Source organism: Streptopelia decaocto (assembly GCF_964273445.1).
Source record: "Streptopelia decaocto genome assembly, chromosome: 24".
Lineage (NCBI taxonomy): Eukaryota > Metazoa > Chordata > Aves > Columbiformes > Columbidae > Streptopelia > Streptopelia decaocto.
In genome coordinates this window covers 3,927,016-3,951,002 of record NC_138679.1, presented here as the reverse complement: position 1 = coordinate 3,951,002, position 23,987 = coordinate 3,927,016, and the positions used below count along the sequence as shown (strand labels likewise).

Below are 23,987 nucleotides of genomic sequence, written 5' to 3'. Positions count from 1 at the left end.
CCTCAGCCTCTCCCCATTGTACTATTCTAATAATCATTAGGGCTATTTCAAGCTATTTTTTCCCCATTTAGAATTTCTCCTGCAGTATCATAAAGCAGAGATCAGTGAGAGGCAATCGATAAGAATTCTCTTAATTTCCCATTGCTGTAAGAAGTTTAATTTTGGCGGCTACACCCATCTCAAACTAAGGGCAAGAAACCCTGTCTTTGGCATAAAGCTTCAGCCCTCCCGCCACAAGAACTCCTACTTTTAATTTGCATTATTAAAATGCTACTTGTTGCAGAAGGTGAAATAACCCACCTCCTGCTTTCCGCCTGCACCCAGCAAAATGCTCCAAAAAACCCCACAAACCCAAAACCCACAAGGTTTTAAAACCTATTGTCGGTTCAGGCCTTCAGAACGGCATCGACACAGCTGAAGGTGGAGGATGGTTTATTTGTTTTGGTTTTTAAAATCAGCATTGCCACTGGAGAAAAACTACGAGTGGTCACGGGTTGGGTGTGAACACAGGAAAGGGACGTCGCCTGCACCCCGAAGACACTCGGAGACCAACGCAAACGCATCTAAAATAAGACCAAAGAGGAACATTTCTCGACGCTTCACGAGATAATACAAAATTCGAGTTTACTGAGCTGGGTTTACAGAGGGTTTTGCAAGCGTGAGACGTGCTGCCAGTAACGGATGCTGTGACTGAGATCTTTAACTTGCATTTATTATCAAAGTCATACTGTTTACATCTGTAATGTCAACGAGATGCCACAACTACAAAAAAAGATTGTGCACATTGCTGTTTCAATGCAAAAACCAGTAAAATGGAAATCCATTTGTTAAAAAAGTAATTAAAATTACTCCAGAAAGCAACTGAATTGTCTTAACACCTTTACATCCAGTCAAATTAAAATGGTTAACAAGAAAAAATACAAATTCAAAAATCTGGTATCAGTGTTAAAAAGGCAACTACTTAAGCGTTTCTATCGATTCGCACATCGATCTCCCTCCCGCGGAGCTGGATGCCGTTCATCATGCGGCAGGCTCGCTCGGCCACCTCTGGGGACTCAAATCTAACCACGCCACAGCCTTTAGACTTCCCATTCTCCATCTTGATATCAGCGTACAGGACGTGACCTGAAATAGAAAAGAAAGGCTCTTGTTTAACCTCGCAACGCTCTACCAAATCATAGTTTTCAATCAGAAAACAGACCTTGAAAAATGAGCGTTACTCTGAAACCTAAAGCCGCAGGACAACGTTAGCAAGTCGTCGTTTTAAAGAAGTGTTTTTGGTTTAAAAGGTGAATTAATTCAGGCTGGTTCTTGATTCTCAGATGCAGATAAATGGAGCAAAGCACAAGGTAATGAGCTCCGAACCAATGAGGCTTTGCCATCGGACAAGCAGCACGAGAAACTGGGGAGCAAATCAGGGGACACGAACCATTGCCATGAGAAAACCCCCAAAGCTCAATAGCAAAACTCAGTCAGCAACTGAATTCCCAATTTTTTCAATTATTATTTTTTTTAAGGACAATTTTCCCAGATAACCACGTTCATTTAGATATAAAGAATCTGTGCGGGTGCTTTTCAGCAGTTGTCAGGACTTTTCTATCTCAATTCCTATCTCTTTGTGCAACTACAAAGAGGCTACAGGGTAACCCAGCCCCTGAGACGGAGCACGGAATAAACACTTAAAATAAAGAGCATGTGATAACGGGGTTATCAAATGTCCAGGCATTTATTTCAGCATTGCAGAACTCTTGCTGGTATAGCAGGGATGGTAAACATCCTCACGACACCTGTCAAGTTTAAGATGTAGTGTTTCGCTAAGTCTGAGTGAGATTTTAGTTAAGACACTCGTGTCAGGGACACACAGAACCAGGAGTTAACTGCTTAATTCATATTCAATTCTCAAAGTCATTCCTGCTGATAAAGTAACTTACCGCATTCATTAAATTTATCTTTCAGCATTTTCCATGTAAAATCAAAAGGCAGCTGTGAAAAGAGAAGAACAGACCATTACTGAGGGTCTGCCGAACAACTTGCAAGCACCACCAGCTCTTCAAAAAACATTTTCCATCCCAGGACAGCCCCAGTTCAGCATCTTCCTTTACAGATGCTCTTCTCCAGTTAAGGAACTGGTTTAAACTCAAAAGCCTGCCTAACCCCACCCTTGGCAGCATCCAACATTAATATGCTGACTGCAGTCAACAGAGCACCAAGGAGATCACATCAGTAACATTTTCAGGAGGGAGGAAGAAGGCTACTCACATTTCTCACAAATATCTGACAGGCTTTTCTGGCCACCCCAGCTGCAGGTCCTCCAGTTCCTCCAAGGGAGCCTGCAAAATTGCCTGCAAAGTTTCCACGTTCCATGTCCATGGGTCTTTCAAAATTGCTTCCCATCGCAAGTCCCATTCGATCTATTCCTGCTCCCATGCCCTGACCCATAGCAGGACCCATTCTTTCCATATTAGTGGCTCCAATGCGCTCCAAGCCCATCCTCTCCATGCCAGCAGCACCCATACGCTCTATTCCTATTCTTTCCATAGGAGTGGCACCTATACGATCCAAACCGGCTGGCATTCTCTCTATCACCTGCCCCATTCCGGTGCCCATTCCGGCAGGGACCATCCTCTCCATGCCTATCCCCATCCTCTCCATGCCAGAGCCCATCCGCTCTACGCCTGATCCCATTCTGTCCATGGTGGTGCCAACGCGGTCGATGGCAGCGCCCATCCTCTCGATACCAAATCCTATTCCAGACCCCATCCGTTCTATGCCAGAACCCATCCTCTCGATAGCTGGGCCCATCCTCTCAATATTAGGAGCGATGTGGTCTATGCCCAGAGGGGCCATGCGGTCAATTCCTGACCCCATTCGCTCCACGTTGGAGCTCATGCGATCCAAAACGAGCCCCATCCTATCTATTTCTGACCCTACTCTCTCCATCCCGTGCCCCATCCCGGAAGGAATTCTTTCTATTCCCGAGCCCATACGATCAATGCCAGGTGCCATCCTCTCAATCCCAGGAATGCTGGCATTTCCACCACCTGGAACACAACACACAGATCATCAATAATCATACAAGGACAAATAAAAACCCCTAACACATATTTACACTGCTGAAATACTTTAAGCTCTGTCATCTTTCAGAAAAGTGACTGCACACTGTATGCTTTGTTCCTGCAGAATATGAAGTTCCGCACAAGAACCATGGCGGAACGGCCTCTGTAAAGTCACAACACACGTTTGGCCTTTCCATGTGGAAAGAAATATCCTTAGGTTGCACAGTAAGGTGTTCTCTCAAACCATCTAATGTGTGATGCCCATCTCTACCAGGTTCCTAAAATGTCTGGGAGGAAAAGAAGGAAATTAAGGTTTCACCACATTTTTCCTCCCTACTGTCTAGACTACAGATGGGTTTAGTGACAGGACTGCATCGTGAATCATTCAGATCGTTAGAACCAAACACACGTGATTTTTATCTAGAGTTCAGGTAGGAGAAGCAGGTAGAAGTACTTAGCGTCCTGTACTTACCTATTCCTCTCTCCAAGGTCTCTCCAAAACTACGAGACATTCCCATTTCATTTCTTCCAAATTCTCTTTCAAATCCTCCACCCATGGCACGATCCATCTCTGAAAATATGAAGTTTGATACATTGTTCAGGGTGTCTAAGTGACTCCGGAGAGAATGTTTTAATACAAGCATGATTTTTAAAGGTTCACAGAATCCCAGAATGGACTGGGTTGGAAAAGACCTCAGAGATCATCCAGTCCAGCCCTTGGTCCAACTCCAGTCCATTGACTAGATCATGGCACTAAGTGCCGTGTCCAATCTCAGTTTCAAAACCTCCAGGGCCGGTGAGTCCAGCACCTCCCTGGGCAGCCATTCCAATGCCTGACCACTCTCTCTGCACAGAATTGCTTTCTCATCTCCAGCCTCAATTTCCCCTGGCAGAGTTGAAGCCCATGGCCCCTTGTCCTATTGCTGATGCCTGGGAGAAGAGCCCAATCCCCACCTGGCTAGAACTGCCCTTCAGGTAGTTCTAGAGAGTGCTGAGCTCACCTCTAAGCCTCCTCTTCTCCAGACTGAACAAGCCCAGCTCCCCCAGCCTCTCCCCATAGGGCTTGTGTTCAAGTCCCTTCCCCAGTCTTGTTGCTCTTCTCTGGACCCGCTCCAGCACTTCAATCTCTTTCCTGACCGGAGGGGCCCAGAACTGAACACAATACTCAGGTGTGGCCTCCCCAATGCAGAGCACAGGGGAAGGATCACTGCCCTTGTCCTGCTGACCACGCTCTTTTGGATACGGGACAGGACACCATTGGCCTTCTTGGCCACCTGCGCACACTGTTGGCTCATGTTGAGCTTCCTGTCCATTAGTCCCCCAGGTCCCTTTCTGCCTGACTGCTCTGCAGCCACTCTGTGCCCAGCCTGGAGCGCTGCAGGGGGTTGTTGTGGCCAAAGGGCAGGACCCGGCACTTGGCCTTGTTGAACTTCATCCCACTGGAATCGGCCCATTTTTCCAGTCTGTCCAGATCCCCCTGCAGAGCCCTCCTGCCTTCCAGCAGCTCCACACTCCCGCCCAACTTGGTGTCATCAGCAAACTTGCTGATGATGATCTCAATCCCATTGGTTCAAAGCAAGACAAGCTTTTTTATGATGTTCTCCTGATCATTTTATCATGTCTCTCCAGTGTCACACATCCAGAGAAGAGAAGTCATGAGTTGGATATATAAGAAAACCTAAACGCTCACCACTCATTCTGCCCATGTTCATCCCAGCGGGGAAGCGACCGAGGTTTTCCAAGGCACCAAAAGGACCTTCCATTCCTAAAAGACAAGATTTTTCAGGGATTCTTTAGCACAACGCGTTTCAACTCAACACCAGCTTCACCCACATCAGCTGCCTTCACGGGACATTCCCGCAGGCACCAAGACAGCTCTATTGCAGCTCCGCAACACAAGATTTGGTCAGAATTTGGTGACACCATATCTCCTAAACCAGGAGCACTTTTAAGTCACACGACAAAAAAAAAACATTGGCCATGTTTTATCTGAGGTATTAACCCTTCCCCATACACCTGTTTAATACTCAAAAAGAACAAGTTATTACTAAATTGGTGACGATTTCAAAGAACACAGATATCTGCCCAAGCTATATACACATGTCAAAAAACACAGCTTACCTCCCATTTTATTCATTCCAAAGCCCATGCCTTCCATTCCCATTCCTCAAAATAAAAGAGAAAGCTTTATGTAGCAGATGTAATTCTAGCAAAGTTCAGCCATTAGACTGGCTGGAGAAATAAAAGCCAATACAACATGTCCACTGTTTGGACTGAAGAGCTTACATGTGATAACTCGGAGTAGATTGCAACATTCCTTCTCAGAAAATAAAGCAAAAATAGGGGAAAAAAAACCCATAGGCATTTATAAATTGAAAGCTGAATGTGTGCTACTTTTTAGGTGGCTCTTTAAAACTTGTGCTATTTCAACATATCCTAAACAAAGATTTGCAAGCCCACTAATAAGTGTTGAAAGTGACAGATGGTTTTAAGTTTAATGTATATTTGCAGTGTCTGCTGCTCATGCTCAAGAGTCAGAAAATGAGAGCTGTGCCTTGGCCATAGTGAAAAATATACTGGAGCAATTGGTTAAATTCAAGTTTCCATCATCAAGCTCATTATTTAGCTCAACAAAAACTCGTTTGGTTTTTACACTCCTAATACACTTCAACGTTTTGTGTAGGCAAAACACAGCTATCTACCTTCTACACAGCTTAAAGCTCTCATGAAACAAAAGCATAGGAGTAATCTTCTTACCTCCAGGTCCCATGTTGCCCATTCCCATGCCTTTGTTTAAATGATTTGCATCAATAGGTTGACCTCCAGGTCCTAATCCCATGCCAATACCACCAAGACCATCTGAAGAAAATATTCAGATATCAAAAAAGCCTTCTTTCCATAGTTTGACAAAACAGCAAGTTTTATTCTTAAGTAATTGACTTCCATTCTCCAAAAAGCTTGCTGTGTTCCCACTTTGGGGTGTGTACTTAAAGCATGAACGTGTATATTCAGAGTAGATGTGTCTTGAAATATACTAAAAACTATCTTGATTTTTATTTCTTTTTTTTTTCCTCATAATCCATTTTCCATCTCACTACTGAGAAAACTTGCTTGTTTGGTTGGTTTTTTTTAAGCTGACTCCTGAAAAATAACTGGCTAGAACACTGCTTATTTTGTGCAACTCCTCAATCTAAGGAGAATAGAGTGGGCAATTTAGTATAAAGATCCTCTAATCTTTGCACGATATTACCCTTGATCAACAAATGGCTTATTTCAACCTGTCATTATGATAGCCACCTATAGAATTCAGAGCACACAGCCAGCCTCTTCTCTGAGCAAACAAAATGTATCATTCCCAAGCAGAATTTTGAATCTTTGAATCTTAATTAAGGATTCCCCAGTCCAAAGAAAGAAGGAAAAAGCCCCCACATTTTCCTTATAGTTTATCAGGAAGAAAGAGTTCTCTGCTCGCACTTGCATCAAACAACAGCTTAGTGGCATTTTTTGCCTATGGAAGAGGAGTTTCTCAATTGCAGCTCAGCATCAAAAACACAGGAAGCATTGAACCTTGTTTTAAAACAACACAAGATATCCCTTCCCCGCCTCGCTAAAGGCCAAGAAACAGGCTTCCATTGGTACGTGTTGAGTTTGATACAAAGATCATTAAATAGGAACCCAAGGGCCTTCTCTTGAAAAAGAGATATACCATAGAGAAAGCCAAGGCAGCAATAAAACCCATGAATGATATTGTTGCTGATCCACAGAAAACTGAACTAATTAAGGGACAGATTGATTGTCGATGGCTAAAATTGTGCAACGCCACAGATTTGGTTCCCATGCCTAAGAAAACAGCAACTGGCTGAATTAAGAGAATTAGGTGAACAGCCAGACTTGCCATTTTTGTTGTATTTTGACAACTCACGCCTGTGTTCTGCTGCCTCCAGCTCTTCCCTTCCAACCCAGGCCCTCCCTGCTCAATACTTCCAGTATCACAGCGCAGCTGAGGTTGGAAGGGACCTCTGGAGCTGAGCTGGTCCAGCCCCAGCTCGTTGCTTCCCCTTTAGAAACCTGAAGACCTTGAAGATTCTCAGGTCTTTAATTCAGCCCTTCCAATTGAAGGAAAGACTTTAGATACCGAGAATATCACCACATAAAAGGAGGCACAATTTTCTCTATGGACTGATTAATTACGTTTCTGTTAAACCCCACCATTAACAGTAGTTTTAGGAGGCACTGGGGGCTTTGAATTGCAATTGAGAGATTTGGAAGCCTTGAGAACGTGAATGGGATACTGTTTTAAAACAAGCTTCTAGCTATGAGCTGAAAAAAGTAACAAAAACAAACCAAAAAAGACAAGACTGAGCAGCTCTTCTCTATTATCTCCCCCTTTGATATTATTGAGAGCATTTGGATCCCAGCTTTCCAAAGTTTGAACCAGAGCTTTACGGGGGCTGGGATCAGGCCCCAGTTGCTGAACAGCAACATAAGAAATATATATAACACGTTCAATCATGCAGGAGAGACTTACGAGGAAGTTGTTGGGGTCGCTCTGGAGGGAAGAAGTCTCCTTTGGGAAAGGCTCTTTCGTCCTAAACACAATTCAATACATTAAAGTTTCCGAGAAAATTATTCCTTCCCCCTTTTATTTTTAGTTAAAACATAGAAACTTCAAGTCAAAGCAATCCACACTATACTTATTGTTGTCTTTTAGCAAAATAAGCAGAATTCACCTTCCCCAATGGTGTGAGCGGACGTGACTGCGAATTAGGCAAGTCACAAGTTTTCCCACCATGTTTCGACCCGACGTGGCAACCTCACGTCGTCCAAAAATCAAAAGCACAATTAGCAGTTCAAGAAGCAGTAAGAACTTGACATACTCACCATTTTTACATGCATCGGTCTGTCAAACAGCAGCTGCCCATTGAACATCGCTATTGTTTCATTAAGGATCATTGTTCAAGAGCTAGAACCACAAAGTCTTAAAGCTCTAAGCGCTATCTGATGCAAAATACAAAAACTCGGTCAGAAAACTACATCTGTCTGATCACGGATTATCAAAAATCCTTCTGCTTTCTCCAAAACTGAAAAGCTTTGAAATCCAAATAGCCAAACATTCAAAGAATAGCTTTGTATAATTAAAACGTGAGTTAAACAGTTCATTAAGAGCTCGCTCAAATGTGATTCCAAACGGCCCAGATGTTTAAGTGTTTCATCAGTTAATTTAGCCATTTAAAACAGAAGAACACATGCAAAAGTTCTCAACATTTCCAAATCAAATTTCAAAATATGCCCTAGTATCACCCTTGCCAGCCTGCCCCTTCACTTTCACCCACAGACTCTCAACTCGCTCCTCATCCGTGCCTGGACAATACTCAATACATTGTAGTTGCTCTCTCACGTAAAGAGCAACTCCACCACCACGCCTGGCTGGCCCGTCCTTCCTGAAAAGGACACACAACCATGTAGAGCAGATTTTGCACCCGCTCACATCTCACACAGCTGGGATGCTGCCATCGTCACCCGGCAGCAGCAGGCTCTGGCTCTCCCTGCAGCCAGAAACCTGAACAGCCACGGTTCGGGGCAGACAGTCTGAGTTGCTACGGTCTTCTTCAGACAAGCTCTCTTTCTGGTCGAGACCATGGTCGGCAACAGTATGAGACAGTGGCAATAGGTGAGAGAGTCTAACTAGCAAGAGGTGACAAGCTCTACGCCCTAGTGCACGAATCGCTTCTCGGCCTTTTGGCTAAGATCAAGTGTAGTGTAGTGTGTAGGTCAAGCAATCGTACACTGCAAATGGCTCCACTGCACTTCTCCTTCACCTCCCTCATGGGAATTTTTTCAGAAACTGCATTTTACTAATAGCTACAACTTTGAGATAGAAATTGACTACTTGACCTAGAAATGCATAAATCCATGTGGGAAAGGGAATCCACTTTGCTGATGATTCTCAAACAACACCAATTATTTCAAGATGGACTTTTTCCTTATTTTTCCGTTTTCTTAATTTTTTCTGTCCACTGCAATGGCTTGATTTACTGTGACATGGAATATCCTCACTCGTAATACTACAATTTGTATTTTCATCCTGTTTACCAAAGTTATTTGACTACTATTTACCATCGTTAACCTTCAAGGATACATATAGCCTGAACAGCCTCTATAGCTTGCTCAAAAGTGACGGTGCCAATCCCACGACTTTTGCCATCTTTATCTTCTAGGATGTCCGCCCGAACCACGACGCCAGCCATGCTGAATACTTCTTTCAGTTTCTTCCAACCAACCTTGTAATCCAGCTGAAACACAAGCAATATTGGAAGGATGAGAAAGATTTCCATCAAGAAACAGCTTTAGCTTTCTTAAATTTCCTTTTCTGATACCAGCAATCTTGAGAATGGAGAGTCTTCAAGGATTGGATAAAATTTAAATAGCATAAAGAATGCTAAAGAGTTTAATGCAATGTTCTTAGCTCTGTTCAAAAATACAAATTAATAAATGCCATATAGGCTACATCTTAGTTTACAGCTTCGCTAGCACAGAGAATCAACAAGAGTAGCCACAGATTCAGTTACTCCTCAATTTTACTGGAGCAGAGCTGCAAGTTTAAAGCTTTTCTTCTAATTAGTGAGATTTAACTCAGTTAAAACCCAGATGTTCTGCTCACTGACTCCACAGCACTTACATTTGCAACAAAGACAGTGCTCCCGAGCCTCCCTGCCTGCAAGGCGTGAATGATCTCGTTGGGTATGTTGGGATTGTTGAGGATGCTGGGTGGGATATTGATCATGCCGGGGCCGCCCGGGCCTGGACCAATTCCCATCCCACCGGCTGTGGCCATGACCTTCTGCATCGCTCTCCTGGCGTGTTCACCATCGGGATCCTGCAAAAACACAAACAGAGGCTGTGCCCTTCATGCTCCACTAAAGCTGTGGGGATTTAGTGGCATTACTAACAATCAAAACCTCCAGCCAACTACTTCACATGTTGCCATCCACTAATTTATTTTCTTTTAACCAATATGCCAGCACCTTTCAAGTTATCAAGTTAATCCTACTCACGCATTTCCCCTGATTCTGAAAGTTTTTCTCTATTATTTGATACCAACACCAAAGCTCACAGTGAATCTGTTCCGAAGACCGATAAACCCAGAATGGTATTGGGAAGGTTTTGGAAAACCAATGTCAACTAACCCTTGACATCTACAAAACAATGCAACAACTTGTTTACTTTGCACTTGGACTTCTTTACAAGACAGTGTGTAAAATTACAAGAAAATTAGCTTAAGCAATGCCTTTATTTCCCCACCCACACTGCCTTCCTAACCCCCAAAAAAACTTATCCCCCTATTACTACACAATCTCATGATTTTAGGACATGCTAGAGAAGATCGAGATGAATTCAAGGAAGGAAATAAGATGAATTATTGTCACGTTATACTGAAAGTGAAGGTTAGCACCTTCACAATACAAGATGAATGTATGTTACTTAGGTTGGAAATGTCACACTATTCAGTGAGCAAAAGGCACCAGCACTGTGAGACTGATGAAGAAAGTCAAATAGAATTAATTAGTCACAAATACAGATGCTTTAAAAATAAAAGATATTCAAGTTAATTTGAATCTTGATTTGAATTTTAAGCCTAGACAACAGCACATTTTGAAAACAGGAGAAAGGATAGTTTTCACACGATTATTTCAGCTACAGAAAATCATAGCAGCCTGAGGTGGAGAACACAGTAAAGTGAACACAAGTCACTTCTCAATTTACGTTTCCTATTTCACTGTTAAAAAAAGGTATTGATTAAAACTAGATAAGTTCCAATAGGATGCGTCTATTCTAGGCCACCAGATCAGGGTGAGGAAGTTGGTGAGGCCTCTACAGACAGCTGAGAGCAGCCTCACAATCACAGGCCCTGCTTGTGGTGGGGGATTTGAACTTCCCTGATGTCTGTTGGAAGGACGACTCGGCCAGTCAGATACAGTCCAGGAGGTTCCTCCAGTGCCTTGATGAGAACTTTCTGATGCAAAGGGTGGAGGAGCCGACTAGAAGAGGTGCCCTGCTGGACCTCATCCTCACTAACAAGGAAGGAGGGGCTGGTTGAAGCGGTAAAGGTTGAGGGCTGCCTTGGTTGCAGCGACCATGAGATGGTGGAGCTCAGGACCTCCTGTGGCAGGGGGAGGATAGCAAGCAGAATTGCAACCCTGGATTTCAGCAGGGCAAACTTTGGCCTTTTCAGGCAATTGCTGGGGGAAATCTCATGGGCAAGGCTGCTTGAAGGTAAAGGGGCCCAAGTTAGTGGTTAGTGTTCAGGGACTGTTTCTACCAGGCACAAGATCAGAGCATCCCGACACATAGGAAGTCAAGGAAGGGAGCCAGGAGACCTGCGTGGTTAAACAGGGAACTGCTGAGTAAGCTCAAGTGGAAGAGGAGAGTTTTAAGATCATGGAAGGAGGGGGCTGGCCACTTGGGGAGAATACAAGGCTGTTGTCAGAGGGTGTAGGCAGGCAACTAGGAAAGCTGAGGCCTCCTTAGAATTAAACCTGGCGAGAGGGGTCAAGGACAACAGGAAGAGCTCCCAGCACAGATTTCTCCTGGTCCTGATGGGCGGGTTCAGGTGCCTCTTTCCCATGGCTGTGTGCTGCCTTCAGCGCTGCATTCTCATTAATGTTTACAGATATATAAAGGGTGAGTGTCAGGAGGATGTAGCCAGGCTCGTCTCGGTGACAACCAGTGATAGGACAAGGGGTAATGGGTGCAAACGGGAACACAAAAGGTTCCACTTAAATTTGAGAAGAAACTTGTTCCCGGTGAGGGTGGCAGAGCCTGGCCCAGGCTGCCCAGGGGGGTTGTGGAGTCTCCTTCTGTGCAGACATTCCAGCCCGCCTGGACACCTTCCTGTGTCACCTCATCTGGGTGTTCCTGCTCCGGCGGGGGGATTGCACTGGATGGGCTTCTGAGGTCCCTTCCAATCCCTGACATTCTGTGACGCCAGGAGCATTATCATACAAACTAAAACCTTCTGATCAGGCAAAGAGCCTTATCTATTCTGCCCTTCATTTTGATTGTGTCACTTGAAGGCCTTCATGCTCCTGAGCAGTGAGACAGCCAATGCAGAGAGCTGGCAAAACCGCTGCTAACGATCTCCCACAATAACTTCATTAATTCCACAGAGTGGGATTAGGGCACTTGGCTGGGATAAATATTGCTAAAGCCTCTAATATTGGTACACTACTGCTTCGTTGATTTCGAGTATTATTTCTGTTCTGTCTGTATCATAAATGCAGAAGCATTCAAGTATAACAACAGTGTCATAAAGCATCGGTCAAATTACAACCACCTCTTCTCGAGGACTGATACCAAAGGGCAACATGACTTCCAGTATTCATGGTGTATCATTAACCAGAAAACTGACCCAGTGGCCCACTCACAACAGCTTTTTCTTCCACAATCCCCTTCGAGAGGCCAGTGCCTGCTGACTTCCAGGTGCAATTGTGTTTTTCTAACCTTCCACTTCACCTTGTCCCTCCTTTAAAGAGCAGCGAGAGGTCACTAGTGCCAGGAGATGGCTCGTGCTCAGCTGCAGGCTCACCACTCCCAGAACTCACCGCTCTACTTACAAAATCTGTGAGATCTGAGAAGTGCCACCACTTGTCCCCATCCTTCACCCCAAGCGCTCCTCAGATCTCAGCAAGAAGCTGCTAAGGGCAGATCTTCCACACGTCTCCTACCTTAGACTCATGCGGATGTCTTTGACCCACTGGGTGGGCAGGGCACAACAGAACATGAAGTCCACCTAGCCAAGAACACAGCTCACATACCCCAGGGCAATGCTAACACTGAAGTCAGTCTCTTTTATTTCTGCTTAATTGAACTTTAAATGCAGTTACAGGTTCCAAACTGCTGGTACCAAACTTTAAACTTGTCAATGGTTAAGAACTCATGTTGCAGTCGAGCATGTCACACTGGCTGACAATAACAAAGCCGCTAAAATGGAAGTAAATCTTGGAAGTATTTCAGAAACCAGCTTGTTTCATGGAATTGCTTGTGGAATACATTATAAAGATGCAGAATTAAAAGCGAAGGTAGTCAAGAACAAACAGTACTTATGCAGGTTTCTTCTTCAAATCACTTAATAAGAAAATATACATGTGGTTAAAGGCAAACTCTTGCTTTGTCTGAGTTCTGCAAAGCTACCACCAGCACCTATTCTTTAAATCAAGGTTAGTCTTGATAATCGTGTTCAAACTCAAGTTCAGCGTTACATGTTGCTGGTAAAAAAAGGCTGATGTCTTTTTTGTTCTTAATCCTGTTTGATGAGTCCTGGCTTTTGTCAATTATTTTTATCTGCCAACTACTCAGCCATAAATTTCAACTAAGAACTACCCCTTCACCTTCCAAGTCAAAATACGGAAAGAACAGATGCACATCTTACTTCTTTCACTTTCAATGGTCTTCCACCAAGACTATGCTTGTTCAAAACCTCTGCAGCCTTTTTCATGCTTTCTTCCATCTTGAATTCAACAACGCTGTAGGGATACAAGACATCTAAGAACATTGCTTATTTCTTAAGGTTCCTCATTTCTTGCTAGAAATTCATAAGTGAACTTACGCGCATCCCTGATGAGGCGATTTCACAGGCGAACAACAGGGAGAGAAGAAAGAAGAAGCAAAGTAAGTAAAAGCACAAAACACACAAAAACCTTTTTTTTTAAAAAAAAAAAAGTCAAATCACATCAGTTAGCCCTGATAGCAAAAATAAATGTAATCTTACCCAATAAAGCCTTCAATACTTGAATTCCATAACATATAATTTCTTACGCGTTAACAGGATTAAACTGTAGTTTCTGAAGTTGTAACAAACAGAACTAAGTCCCGATTCTCCAAGAAAAATACCACACGCTACATGTGACCTGCTCTTCTCTGTCATACAGCGAAACCTTTGCCATATTCTCTCACCCTAAATCCATATCCTTCAGTACACTTAGGTGTGCTTCTACTATCTTTTTCCTCATAAGATACTGTTGCTGGACTAAAGGACTTAAGTACCTATGAAGGCAATATGCATTTACATTTAGGAATGGAATTCTGTTTACTGGCACAGGAAGCGTAGTTTACAGAACCTGCTTTTGCGCACTGGCCTTACAAATTCAGCAAACCGCTACACTGACGTTTTCCAAAACGCAAGGATTACTTTAATATTCCGTACCGCTAGGGTCCCTGGGTCATTCGAACAGCCAACACCAACTGAACACAGTGGACAAACCACCCTAACGCTGCTTACGAGGCCCCATCCCACCTCCTCCCCGCCCCAAAAGAAGCTGTAAGCGATCCTATGTAATAGCCACTAAACATACACACTCTCTACCTCCCTGACTTCCTTTCGTTCCACGCCACCATACAGTTACATTTGTCATGTAGAAAATCCACAGAAGAAATCTCTCAAACACTTACCCTTGACTTTCCTTCAGCGTCCATTAAGAGCTCCACGTATGTTACCTCACCAACTACAAATCAGATTCCAGACGACACATATACCAAGGGAGAAAAGCCAAGAAAACAATGGGAATTTAGAACAATCAACAACCGTGTATGGAGCCTCTGCCTTATAAGCAAGCCCAGAAACACTCCATGTTCTCTAGACCACAAAACTGGACAATTACAGGTATGCAGTAAAGTCTTCAAAGCAGTTAAACATGTTCTTGATTTTCCTCCACTTCAAAAGCCAGCTATTTCCACAATATCGGTTTCCTTGATCTTTAAGACCCACTCGTTACTTGAGGCAATCCAAATCCATGGGAAAATCTGCAAGAACAAGTTTCCTTTGCTTTACAGAGTATGCAATCCTGTCTCCATAGTCCAGAACTTGAGCAGTTATTTGCTTTCCTTAGTTTTTGGAAGTTTGTCTTGAAATCCAGAGTCAGACTGAACCAAGAGATCATTTATTATCTGCTATTTATTTCAGCAGATTTCTTTAGCCTTTTGTTAAGCCACAATAAAGTCCATTCTTTAGCTTCAATAAGTGGTATTAAACAGTCTGCCATATTCACTCTCAAGACAAAATGCATTGAAAACTTCATCTGCACCTTTCCTCACAAGATTAGGATTGCCTTTTTATAACCACATAACCACGTGCCTCCAGAATACAACTACCGAAATGGCTGCTGCCTTTGAAGTGACTGGCATACAGAAGAATCATCCAAGAAAACCCCTTTTTCACTTTTTCTTTCTGGTTTTAGAAGTCCTAATTTGGAGGTTTAAGACAGGAGGACTCCAAGGTGCATTCTCGGAAAGGCGGAAAGCAGTCTTCAGGGGAAACCGTGACCCATCTTGGTAGCATATTTTGAGCAAGGAACCAGAGTCACATCTCAGCAAGGGATGGAGAGAGAAGCTTGACCTCCCACAGGACCAGTCATTTATAGGACAGTGTCGTTATGCAAAACGAACATCCTGAAGGGTCCCTCTCGAAGCTGGATGAAAAGGAATGCTTAATGAAATCACTATCTTTTTTTAAAATCTCCGTGTCTTGGTCAAAAAATAACTTAGCAATATCAGCATTCCAGCCAAAAAAGCAGTTACCTAGACAGAGTAAATAAGCTCTGAATCATTAATGTTTTTATGAGGATAGTGTTTGAGATGCATAGAGGCCAACGAGTCCCTTTGAAAGGGACAGCGCAGATCAGAGTGTTCAATTACTATCCAGAGCTTCACTATCTAAACAATACTTCTTGAAACAAAGCCTAACAAAATTCATCCCATCCTATAATCTGAACAGCATGAGATGATGTAATACAGATAGAATTGTTTCCAGGGTGTGTGTACTGAAGGGACTGCACTGCACACAGCCTTCCTTGGTGGTACATGGTGGCTGTGAATATTCAAATATTCAGCATTACCAAGCCATTCTGAAGCCAACCATCTCAACAGCAGCAGCCAGAGTCCAACCAAACTTGGATCGAGAATGCAAATGTGATTCAACAATTTACGGAGTGAGACAACAAATGCCCAGATTACCTACAGTACAAAACTGCTCCGTTTCACAGAGGCCAGAAGTCTGTGACTTTGCTCCCAATAACGCTACTGAGCCCCTGGACTGAGGGCTCCCCTTTCCCAACCACTAATCAAATTCAGCTACAGTTCTTACTTCAGATCCACACAAAAACTTCCACAGAAGTTCGCCGAGCTTGAACATAACATATTGGATATGATTTAACATCTACTTTTTTAATGAATCTGACCTCTGACCCACTATTACAGCAGCAATTGTTAATACTTGGAAGGGGATGTGCTAACTTCGCTCAATGCTTCACGTAGCCTTATAGATACCTATGTTAAAAAAAATAAATACAGATCTTGAAGTAGCTGTTTTCCTTCAGAGGACACTTGAACTTCCTCCAAATTAAATAAAAAAGCAAGCAGGGGGAAGGAGAATGACACAGAGTGTAACAGCTCAGTATCCAAGACACCAAGTCCAGAGTACAGAACAAATGCAATAAAAATGCCTTTTTTTTTTTCACTTGAAAAACACCTGGGTCACATTTTGTCTTTTTTCTAGATCCTAAACCACAGTATATCAGGACATCAGGCCTTGGGGATAAAGCAGAGGGGTGGACAAGGGTGGCCTACAATAGTGCACAGGCAATTAAGCCATGGAAAAGTTATAACAGCAGATATCCACATACTAACCCCACCTCAGAGGGCAAAAGAAACGCAGAGTGATCCAGGCAGATTTTCTTTCTGCTAGAGAACAGGTGGTTTACATCAGGAAATGTAGCCTATAGCCACAAGTGAAGAAATTGCTTTCAAGCACAAGAGATTGTTACTTAAGGAACCCAAGTTTATTAATGGACCAGCCTCCAAAGTGAGATAAAACTTGCAAAAATTACTAGCTCTAAGTCAATGCAAGTATAATTACGGAATGTGTTCCCCACGGTGTCTTTAGGGCTTAACTTGGAGGAGACAGATTTATTTATTTTAAACCTCACACTTGAGATACCCAATGTTTCTTAAAACAAGACATTAAAGCAGAAATCATTAGTTTGTATTTCTAGTTATTGCAAAGGAATACCCAGTGTTACTTAACACTGCAGCCATCAAGTTTTTCCCCCTCAAAACTTTATATCCACTTTCCAAGGAAGTTTATCTGCATGGAAAATGGAGATGTTCAAGCCAGGCTGGTCTGCAGCGTTCAGATATTCTCCAATGACTGTTAAGAAGCTCAGACAAGTATTGTGAGCTGAGGCATGGCTCAGATGGAATCACCCAGCCCTCCAGACGTATCTGGGAAGTAACCAGGATAACAAGCTCAGACACAGATGTCAACTCTGAAGATTTTGAAGTTGGGGAATATGATTTTAATAGTTAGCGACAAACCAAGAAGCTCTGAAAGGCATGAAAGGTGCAGAGAGGCAAGTCTCAGCAAGAACAGAAGCACAGAAACTGAAAAAGGGGTAACTGCTTTATATCATGGTCAAAAGTAAATACTAGATAGAGAAGGAAGCCTCTCAAGACATTACCAAAATGATATGAGTGTCCCATTATCTTCTGAAGTAAAGAACTACAAGCAATGTGACTGATTCAAGAGGACCCTGCAATCAAAAGCCTAATAATTTCAACATAAGTCAATTCAGAATTAGTCACAGCTCCTCTTTCATTTACAGAGCTCACCAGTACTAACATCTGGGATCGAGTACAATACCAAGAGGGCACAAGTTACACGTTTAGAAGGCCACAAAGGTTCCCAAGATCTCTGGAAATGGAGCAAGCTGCCATGAAGCATTACCATTTTTCTACATAACCAGAGCCATTTGTTGGGGGACAGATTAAGACAGCTCTTTAGGATTCAATCATGTTTACATTTAGACTCCACTTACATGCTGAAGAACTGCTGCCTCATTCTTCTCCTGAAGCCATTCACCAATTGCCAGTTATCAATGCTGATTACGTCAGTTGTGTTTGTCAGCCAATACAAGGGAGTTTCAAACAAGAACATTTTTTAATGTCATTAATAATTATATCATACTGCATACCTGTAATTGAGTTTCACCAACAAATACACTGAAATAACTGAACCAAGGCATTACTCTTGAGAGAGAGGTCACCTTTAGAAGACTTCAGATGCACGCATCTGAGAAAACCAGGTTGCAGAAATACGAGCAGACCTCAAAGCTCGTGGCTCCTAAACCATACTTACTGACGCAAACCAGCCCAGTGAGGTGAACTCCTCCTACGTTCCGCAACCTGCCAGGCCATTGCTGCTAACAGCTTACGTCTTCACGACTGCCAAGCAATGGAGCAGTCATGAAACGCCTCTGGTTACCGGTTGTGTACACATCTGTTTCACATGCTCCCAAAACCTTGAACGTTTGGCCTGTAATTCTTAACACTTACAAACCAAGAATTCTAACGTTTAGGTTTTTCCACAGTCACATTCCTGGTTCTTGGAACTACTATGCCTTGTATCAAGAAGTACTGATTGAGCAAGTTCAAGCACAGCACGAGAGCACCAATTTGGTAGAAGTCAGTGACTGATTAGAATGAATCGCAACTACGCAGCAGATCTAAACTGTTGTATTTTAACAAGCAGTCCCAAAAACCAAGAACAAGGTTTCTCAATGTTTAGCGTAACAAGCCCTGCAGACAGAATGAGGAGGTTTCAACGTTCCCCTAGGAGTATCTGCTGGAATGAGCAGCTGAACAGCAAGGCAGGAAACAAACTCACACCGGACTTTTCCATCCACGTGAACTGGAGAGAAACCACAAGACACTTGGAACGGAATTCAACATAGTACTTAAAATTAGACATCTACACATACTCCTATTAACTAATGTACCTTGCGTAGCAAAGTGAAAGCAGAGTTTAAGGCAAGGGACCATTCATAATTAGGGCCTGTTAAAGCAGTCTGTAAGACTGTAATTCTTCATATTACAGAAAACCACTGCTGAATCTCAAGCATCAACATTTCACACCCTCTAATTATGGAGTTTTCCCAGGGCTTATAGTCCTGAAGTTCATTACGCAGACTCAGTTCCATTTTGCCTCCAAAGACAGACATTTTATAACCCTTTGGAAATTTGTTTTCCCGTTCATAGGCCACACCTTGTGAACACATTAACTAACATTCCTTACCTAGGTCACATACAAGTGAACACTGATCACTATTTTGCGAGACATTTATGACTGATGCTATGTATTTTAGAAGTGACCCACAAGAGGAATGGTCATATTAGTCACTCTTAACTTGGTTTGAGACATTTTAAAGATAGAGTAGCCAAGTATATTCTTGCCATTCCGCTGCATTTCCAAGGTGACTTGAAAACTAGTAAGCTTAAAGAAATAACGCTATTTTTAAGACTTGTCACCACCTAAGAGTAGTCAGCTCCATTTCTTCATCTTCCTCAAGAGATGAAGATGCTAAGCTCAACAAACTAAGGCAGCTCCCATTCACGTGGGACAGTTAAATAGAAGTGGGGAAGGGGGAAACACCATGAACATGATTTCCAAAGCCATAAGTACATTGCAGCACATGCCAAAGCACAAACCTGTTTTTTCTTTTTTTGCAGGTCACCCTTAAATACATTTTACTGCTATCAAACAGCAGTATGGATCTTTATCTAAGCACAAATCACTACAAAGTTTAGGGACACGGCTATATATACACACACCAGATGAGCAGTAAATAACTACCTTTATTAGCCAAAAGACATTAAAATGCTTCAGAAAGCTTTGTTGCATGTCCAGGCTAAAATCTGGTTAAAGCCTCATTTTTCCCCCCTAAGAAAAATACTCTGTTACATCTGCGATGACGGTCTATTAGCTGGATGCCAACATGCCTATAAAGGAACTATCCATCTGCCAGCGAGATGTTGTGCAACACCCAAAAAGGCTTCCAGAAGACCTTTTACAAAACTCATGTCACTAAGTCCACCCAGAACTTCAGCTCTTAAGTTTACAAACAAAGTCAGCCACAAGTAAGATGACAGACATCACTTGGCCACCTGAGGTGTACATTACCTTTCTCTTTGACCAGGTCTTTCAGAGACTGCCACTTCACATCAAACGGAATATTTGTAATAAAAGCTCGGTATCTTTTAGCAGGATTAGCATATGGCTCAAAGCGATTTCCTCCTCTTTTGACACTTTTCTCTTTTCTTTTTTCATTTTGGCTTGGTCGTTCACTTTCACTGCAAGCAAACAAAGATAATCGCACACGTTAACTACTCTGGCATGTGATCGATGTCATACCACCTCTTGGAACATAACTTGATACATTCTTAAAACTAAATCCAAACTTGCAAAGTTTCATCCATTCATGTCATTTGCAGAATTGTAAACCTTTCAATCAAAGCTGATCTGCACAGTACCAGTGCTACATAGTGTATTGTAACACAGATTTACTAAGAGAAAACAACTTAGGTCATGAAAACCCACTCGCTTCTCCCCCATTTATCCCATGTAACTGAAGTTTTTTTATTTCATAAGCTGAATGCCTTTAAAGCCAACCAAGCCTTACTCCATCTCCTCACGATGCTCCAGACCAGCCGTTCAATCTATTTATTTTCTCCTTATCACACTGTACTACTTCAACGCCTTTAAGTGAAATAACACATTGATCCACCATATTTGTAGTCTTACACGAGAACGGTATTTTTTGCAATCCTGCATTTAAGGCTCCCAAGTCAGCTTAAAAAAAACCCTCAAGTTTTCATATATCTGTAAAGAATTCATGCAAGCTACAGTACCTGTCATTAAAGCTAAGCATTAGCCTAGAACATATTCCTTATCATATTCAGTGTAACGCAGTCCAGCCAGGTCAAAAGAAATGTCAAGGAAACTACTTCAAGCTGCGAAGCTTCTTCTCTTTTCAAGGATTTCAGACACCACCTCCATGGGTTTCACACACCAAAAAGACAAGGCCAGGCAGACAGAGGACCTCAGCAACCACTTAAAAAAGGTGTTTTATCAAGTGTGAAGACAACCGAGCTTCTTTTAAGGGATGTCTAGACAGCAGGAAGGGAAAAGCCCCACATCTCACCCGAAACAGACCCCACATCCCACCCGAAACAGACCCCACCTGCCTGTGAGAACCCCCAAGCTGGAATGAAATAAGATTCCAACAGCAGCTTTGCTCATCCCAATAAAGAATCACTCAGAGTGACTGTGATCCATTTACACCAAAGCTAATGCAAGATCTACAGAAAATAATGTACTTCAATAATTATTTTCAGAAGCTATTTCATCTATTTTTTTCCCCTTGCGTTACAAAACCAAAATGCTTCATCAAGACTGAAGAAAACGTCTCTTGTTTGTGGTGTGTATAGAAGCAGGAGCTGAAAAGGAAGTTCTTACTTCCTCCAAATAAATTAACCATTATGCACATTCCTCTGTAAGATTTCTTAAAAATACCTCCTAGACCCAAAAAGCGTACCAGAAATCACTCAGAATCAAAATCTAGTACATAGACAGATCCCCCTTCCCTGCACCAACAACACTGTAAGTACATTCACATCAATATTGGCATTATCACTGTAGATATGTGAGTTTTGCCACCTGGAGCTTGATATTACAAATATAATTGAATTTGGATAAAGAGATAAGCTTTCTGGAGAAACTCCAAATATAAAGGGGAGCCGAGAGGGGAAGTGGAGGGAATCAGACCAAAGTAGACATCTCTACTTATACTTCCAGGGATAAATCATCTCCTCATACAAGACAAATTACTGATTACATATTACCTAGAGCTGCAGGTTCTGCTCCAGTCACCAAGAGCAAGTTTTGAAGCGTAAACAGAATCCAAGACAAAACTTGAACATCCTCCATGTACCAACAACCCAACATGCAGAGGAGAGAAGATGGAGGGAAGATCCTTCCTAGCCCTGCTAACATATTACATGTCACCTGAAATGGTGGCACCGGGATCCCCAGCTCTGGGATCAGAGCCGCCTCCGCTCCTGAACAGGCATGCCTGTTTCTGCCTGGCAGGAAGAAGGCAGAAAGAGTTGCATATGTCAATATTTTTTCTATTGCCACAAGCACATTTTAACTGTTTTGTGTTGGGGTAGAAAATTAAAAAAAAAAAAAAAAAAAGGATATTTTATTTTTCCCAAAAAGTAACACTTGAAACGCTGACTGCCTTCCTGGTCCTGTGAACCTCAATCCACAAACTCAGGCAGCAGAGGCAGATGAGAGTGGCTTTTCAAATTGAGACACACCGCCAACGCCTCACCATACCCATATTATCTCCAATTAAGTACAGCCCATCAAGCTAGCCTCTGTTATTGGGATCTGTCATCTCTGGGTCAGACTACAGACACGCAACATGCCTGGGCGTACCAGACCAGCAGCCTGATTGACACAACTATGTAACACACCTCAGATAAATCAACCTGACCTCAAGTCTAAAACATTACTCACAGCCCATCAGGTTCAAAACGCTGATTGTTATCTTCACGGCATTTAAGGCCTAGGGCCAAAAAATAGCGAAGAAAACGTGTTCTTTATTCCACAATTTGGTGTTGAAAGAGTTTTGGTAACTGAGAAGCTTTCCAACATGAGGTTAGCATCAAGAAAGCTTTTTGAGCTTTTTCTGCTCATCATCCCCACATTTACAGTCCTACAGCTGTAACCCCCGCAGATTTTTTTTTTATATTTCTGTAACATTCTATTAACATCACACACGCAACCCTTACTTAGGGCCTGGCATCACCTGCAAACACTCGCTCTCGAGGCATTTGTCTCTCGTGTTCCTAACCCACTCCACAGGCAAATCATCAACCACAAAACAAAGCACACTTTGCTCCAAATGTTTCTGTTCTACGATTCTATTAAGTGCTGTAACAATATGAGAGATGAGCTTAACTATTACACCATGCCGTTGATAAAACCAGAAGTCATTAACTTCGAACACCAAAACCCACCCCGCTGGCACAGCCTCTAGAGGAGGCTTTAAGTTGTCCACTAAGGCCCAGCACAAACGTATTTCCGAAAAAGATACGCAAACCCCCCCCCGTGCGGTACACAAAGCGGCAGGATGCGGGAACGGCTCCTCCCGCGCTCCCCCCTCAGCCGGCGGGATCCCCCGAACGCGCCTTCCCGCGGCGGCTCCGCGACGCCTCGGGTGGGCCCCGCCCGGCTTCCCTGGATGCAAACAGCAGCCCTAGCACCAGCAGCGGCTCTACCCCCCCGCCCGGCCCCGCCGACAGCCTCCCCTGCGCGGCAGCGGCCGCCCCGGCCCCCCCCTCCCGCCCCGGCCTGGGCCCGGCCCGCGGCGCGGGGAGGCCGCATGCGGCCCGGCAGGCCCAGGCGGCAGCGCGCCCCCACAGCGGCCACCCTACCTCTTGGGGGGCGCATCCGCAGCACCGCCTGCCCCGTTAGGTGGTGGCGGAGCCGCCGCCGGCGCCGCAGCCGCCGCCGGTTCCTCCATTTTGCCGCCGGCGCTCTCCGTGGCCGCCGCTACCGCCGCCGTCGCCGCCATTTTCCCAGCGCTGCGCCTTTGTGTGAGGAGAGCCCGCCCCGCTGGCGCCGCGCGGGGCACGCCGGGACGGTGGCGGCCGGCGATGGCGCCCGCTGGCGCTGCGCATGCGTACGGCGGCCTCTCGCTTCCCGCGCAGGGCCCGGGCGCCGCGGCCGCGCCCGGAGGGAACGGAGGAGCTGGAGGAGCCGGAGTGGCCGTTCCCGGCCGGCGGGGCCTGGGAGGGAGCTGAGGGAGCCGCATCTGCCCGGTGGAGGAGGAGGAGGAGGCAGGGCGGGCCACGCTGCGGGCGCTGCTCCCTCAGGGCCCGTCAGACCGGATCTGCCTCGGGCGGGCTCAGCGTGGCGGGCGGGCCCAACGCGGAGCCCCGCGGGGGAGGGAGGTTTAAACGTAAGTGCTTAAGTGCAGTTCCAGTGAGGCCCCACCAGCATGGGAGACACTCAGCTAACTCAGGGGATCTTATTAT

At 44.0% G+C, this 23,987-nt stretch overlaps 1 protein-coding gene across 1 annotated transcript; it reads right to left on the bottom strand.

The window, feature by feature from the left end:
- Positions 1 to 415: 415 nt before the first annotated feature.
- On the bottom strand, positions 416 to 23,857 carry HNRNPM (heterogeneous nuclear ribonucleoprotein M). The gene is made up of 16 exons (XM_082071933.1): positions 23,385 to 23,857; positions 20,065 to 20,234; positions 14,505 to 14,557; positions 13,663 to 13,670; positions 13,486 to 13,579; positions 9,736 to 9,933; positions 9,196 to 9,349; positions 7,938 to 7,987; positions 7,585 to 7,645; positions 5,814 to 5,915; positions 5,178 to 5,222; positions 4,747 to 4,821; positions 3,529 to 3,627; positions 2,260 to 3,041; positions 1,932 to 1,983; positions 416 to 1,125 (listed from the first exon to the last, which is right to left on the bottom strand). Exons 1-16 carry the CDS (start codon positions 23,762 to 23,764, stop codon positions 962 to 964), a joined length of 2,487 nt encoding a protein of 828 aa, XP_081928059.1. The 5' UTR covers positions 23,765 to 23,857; the 3' UTR covers positions 416 to 961.
- Positions 23,858 to 23,987: the final 130 nt, after the last annotated feature.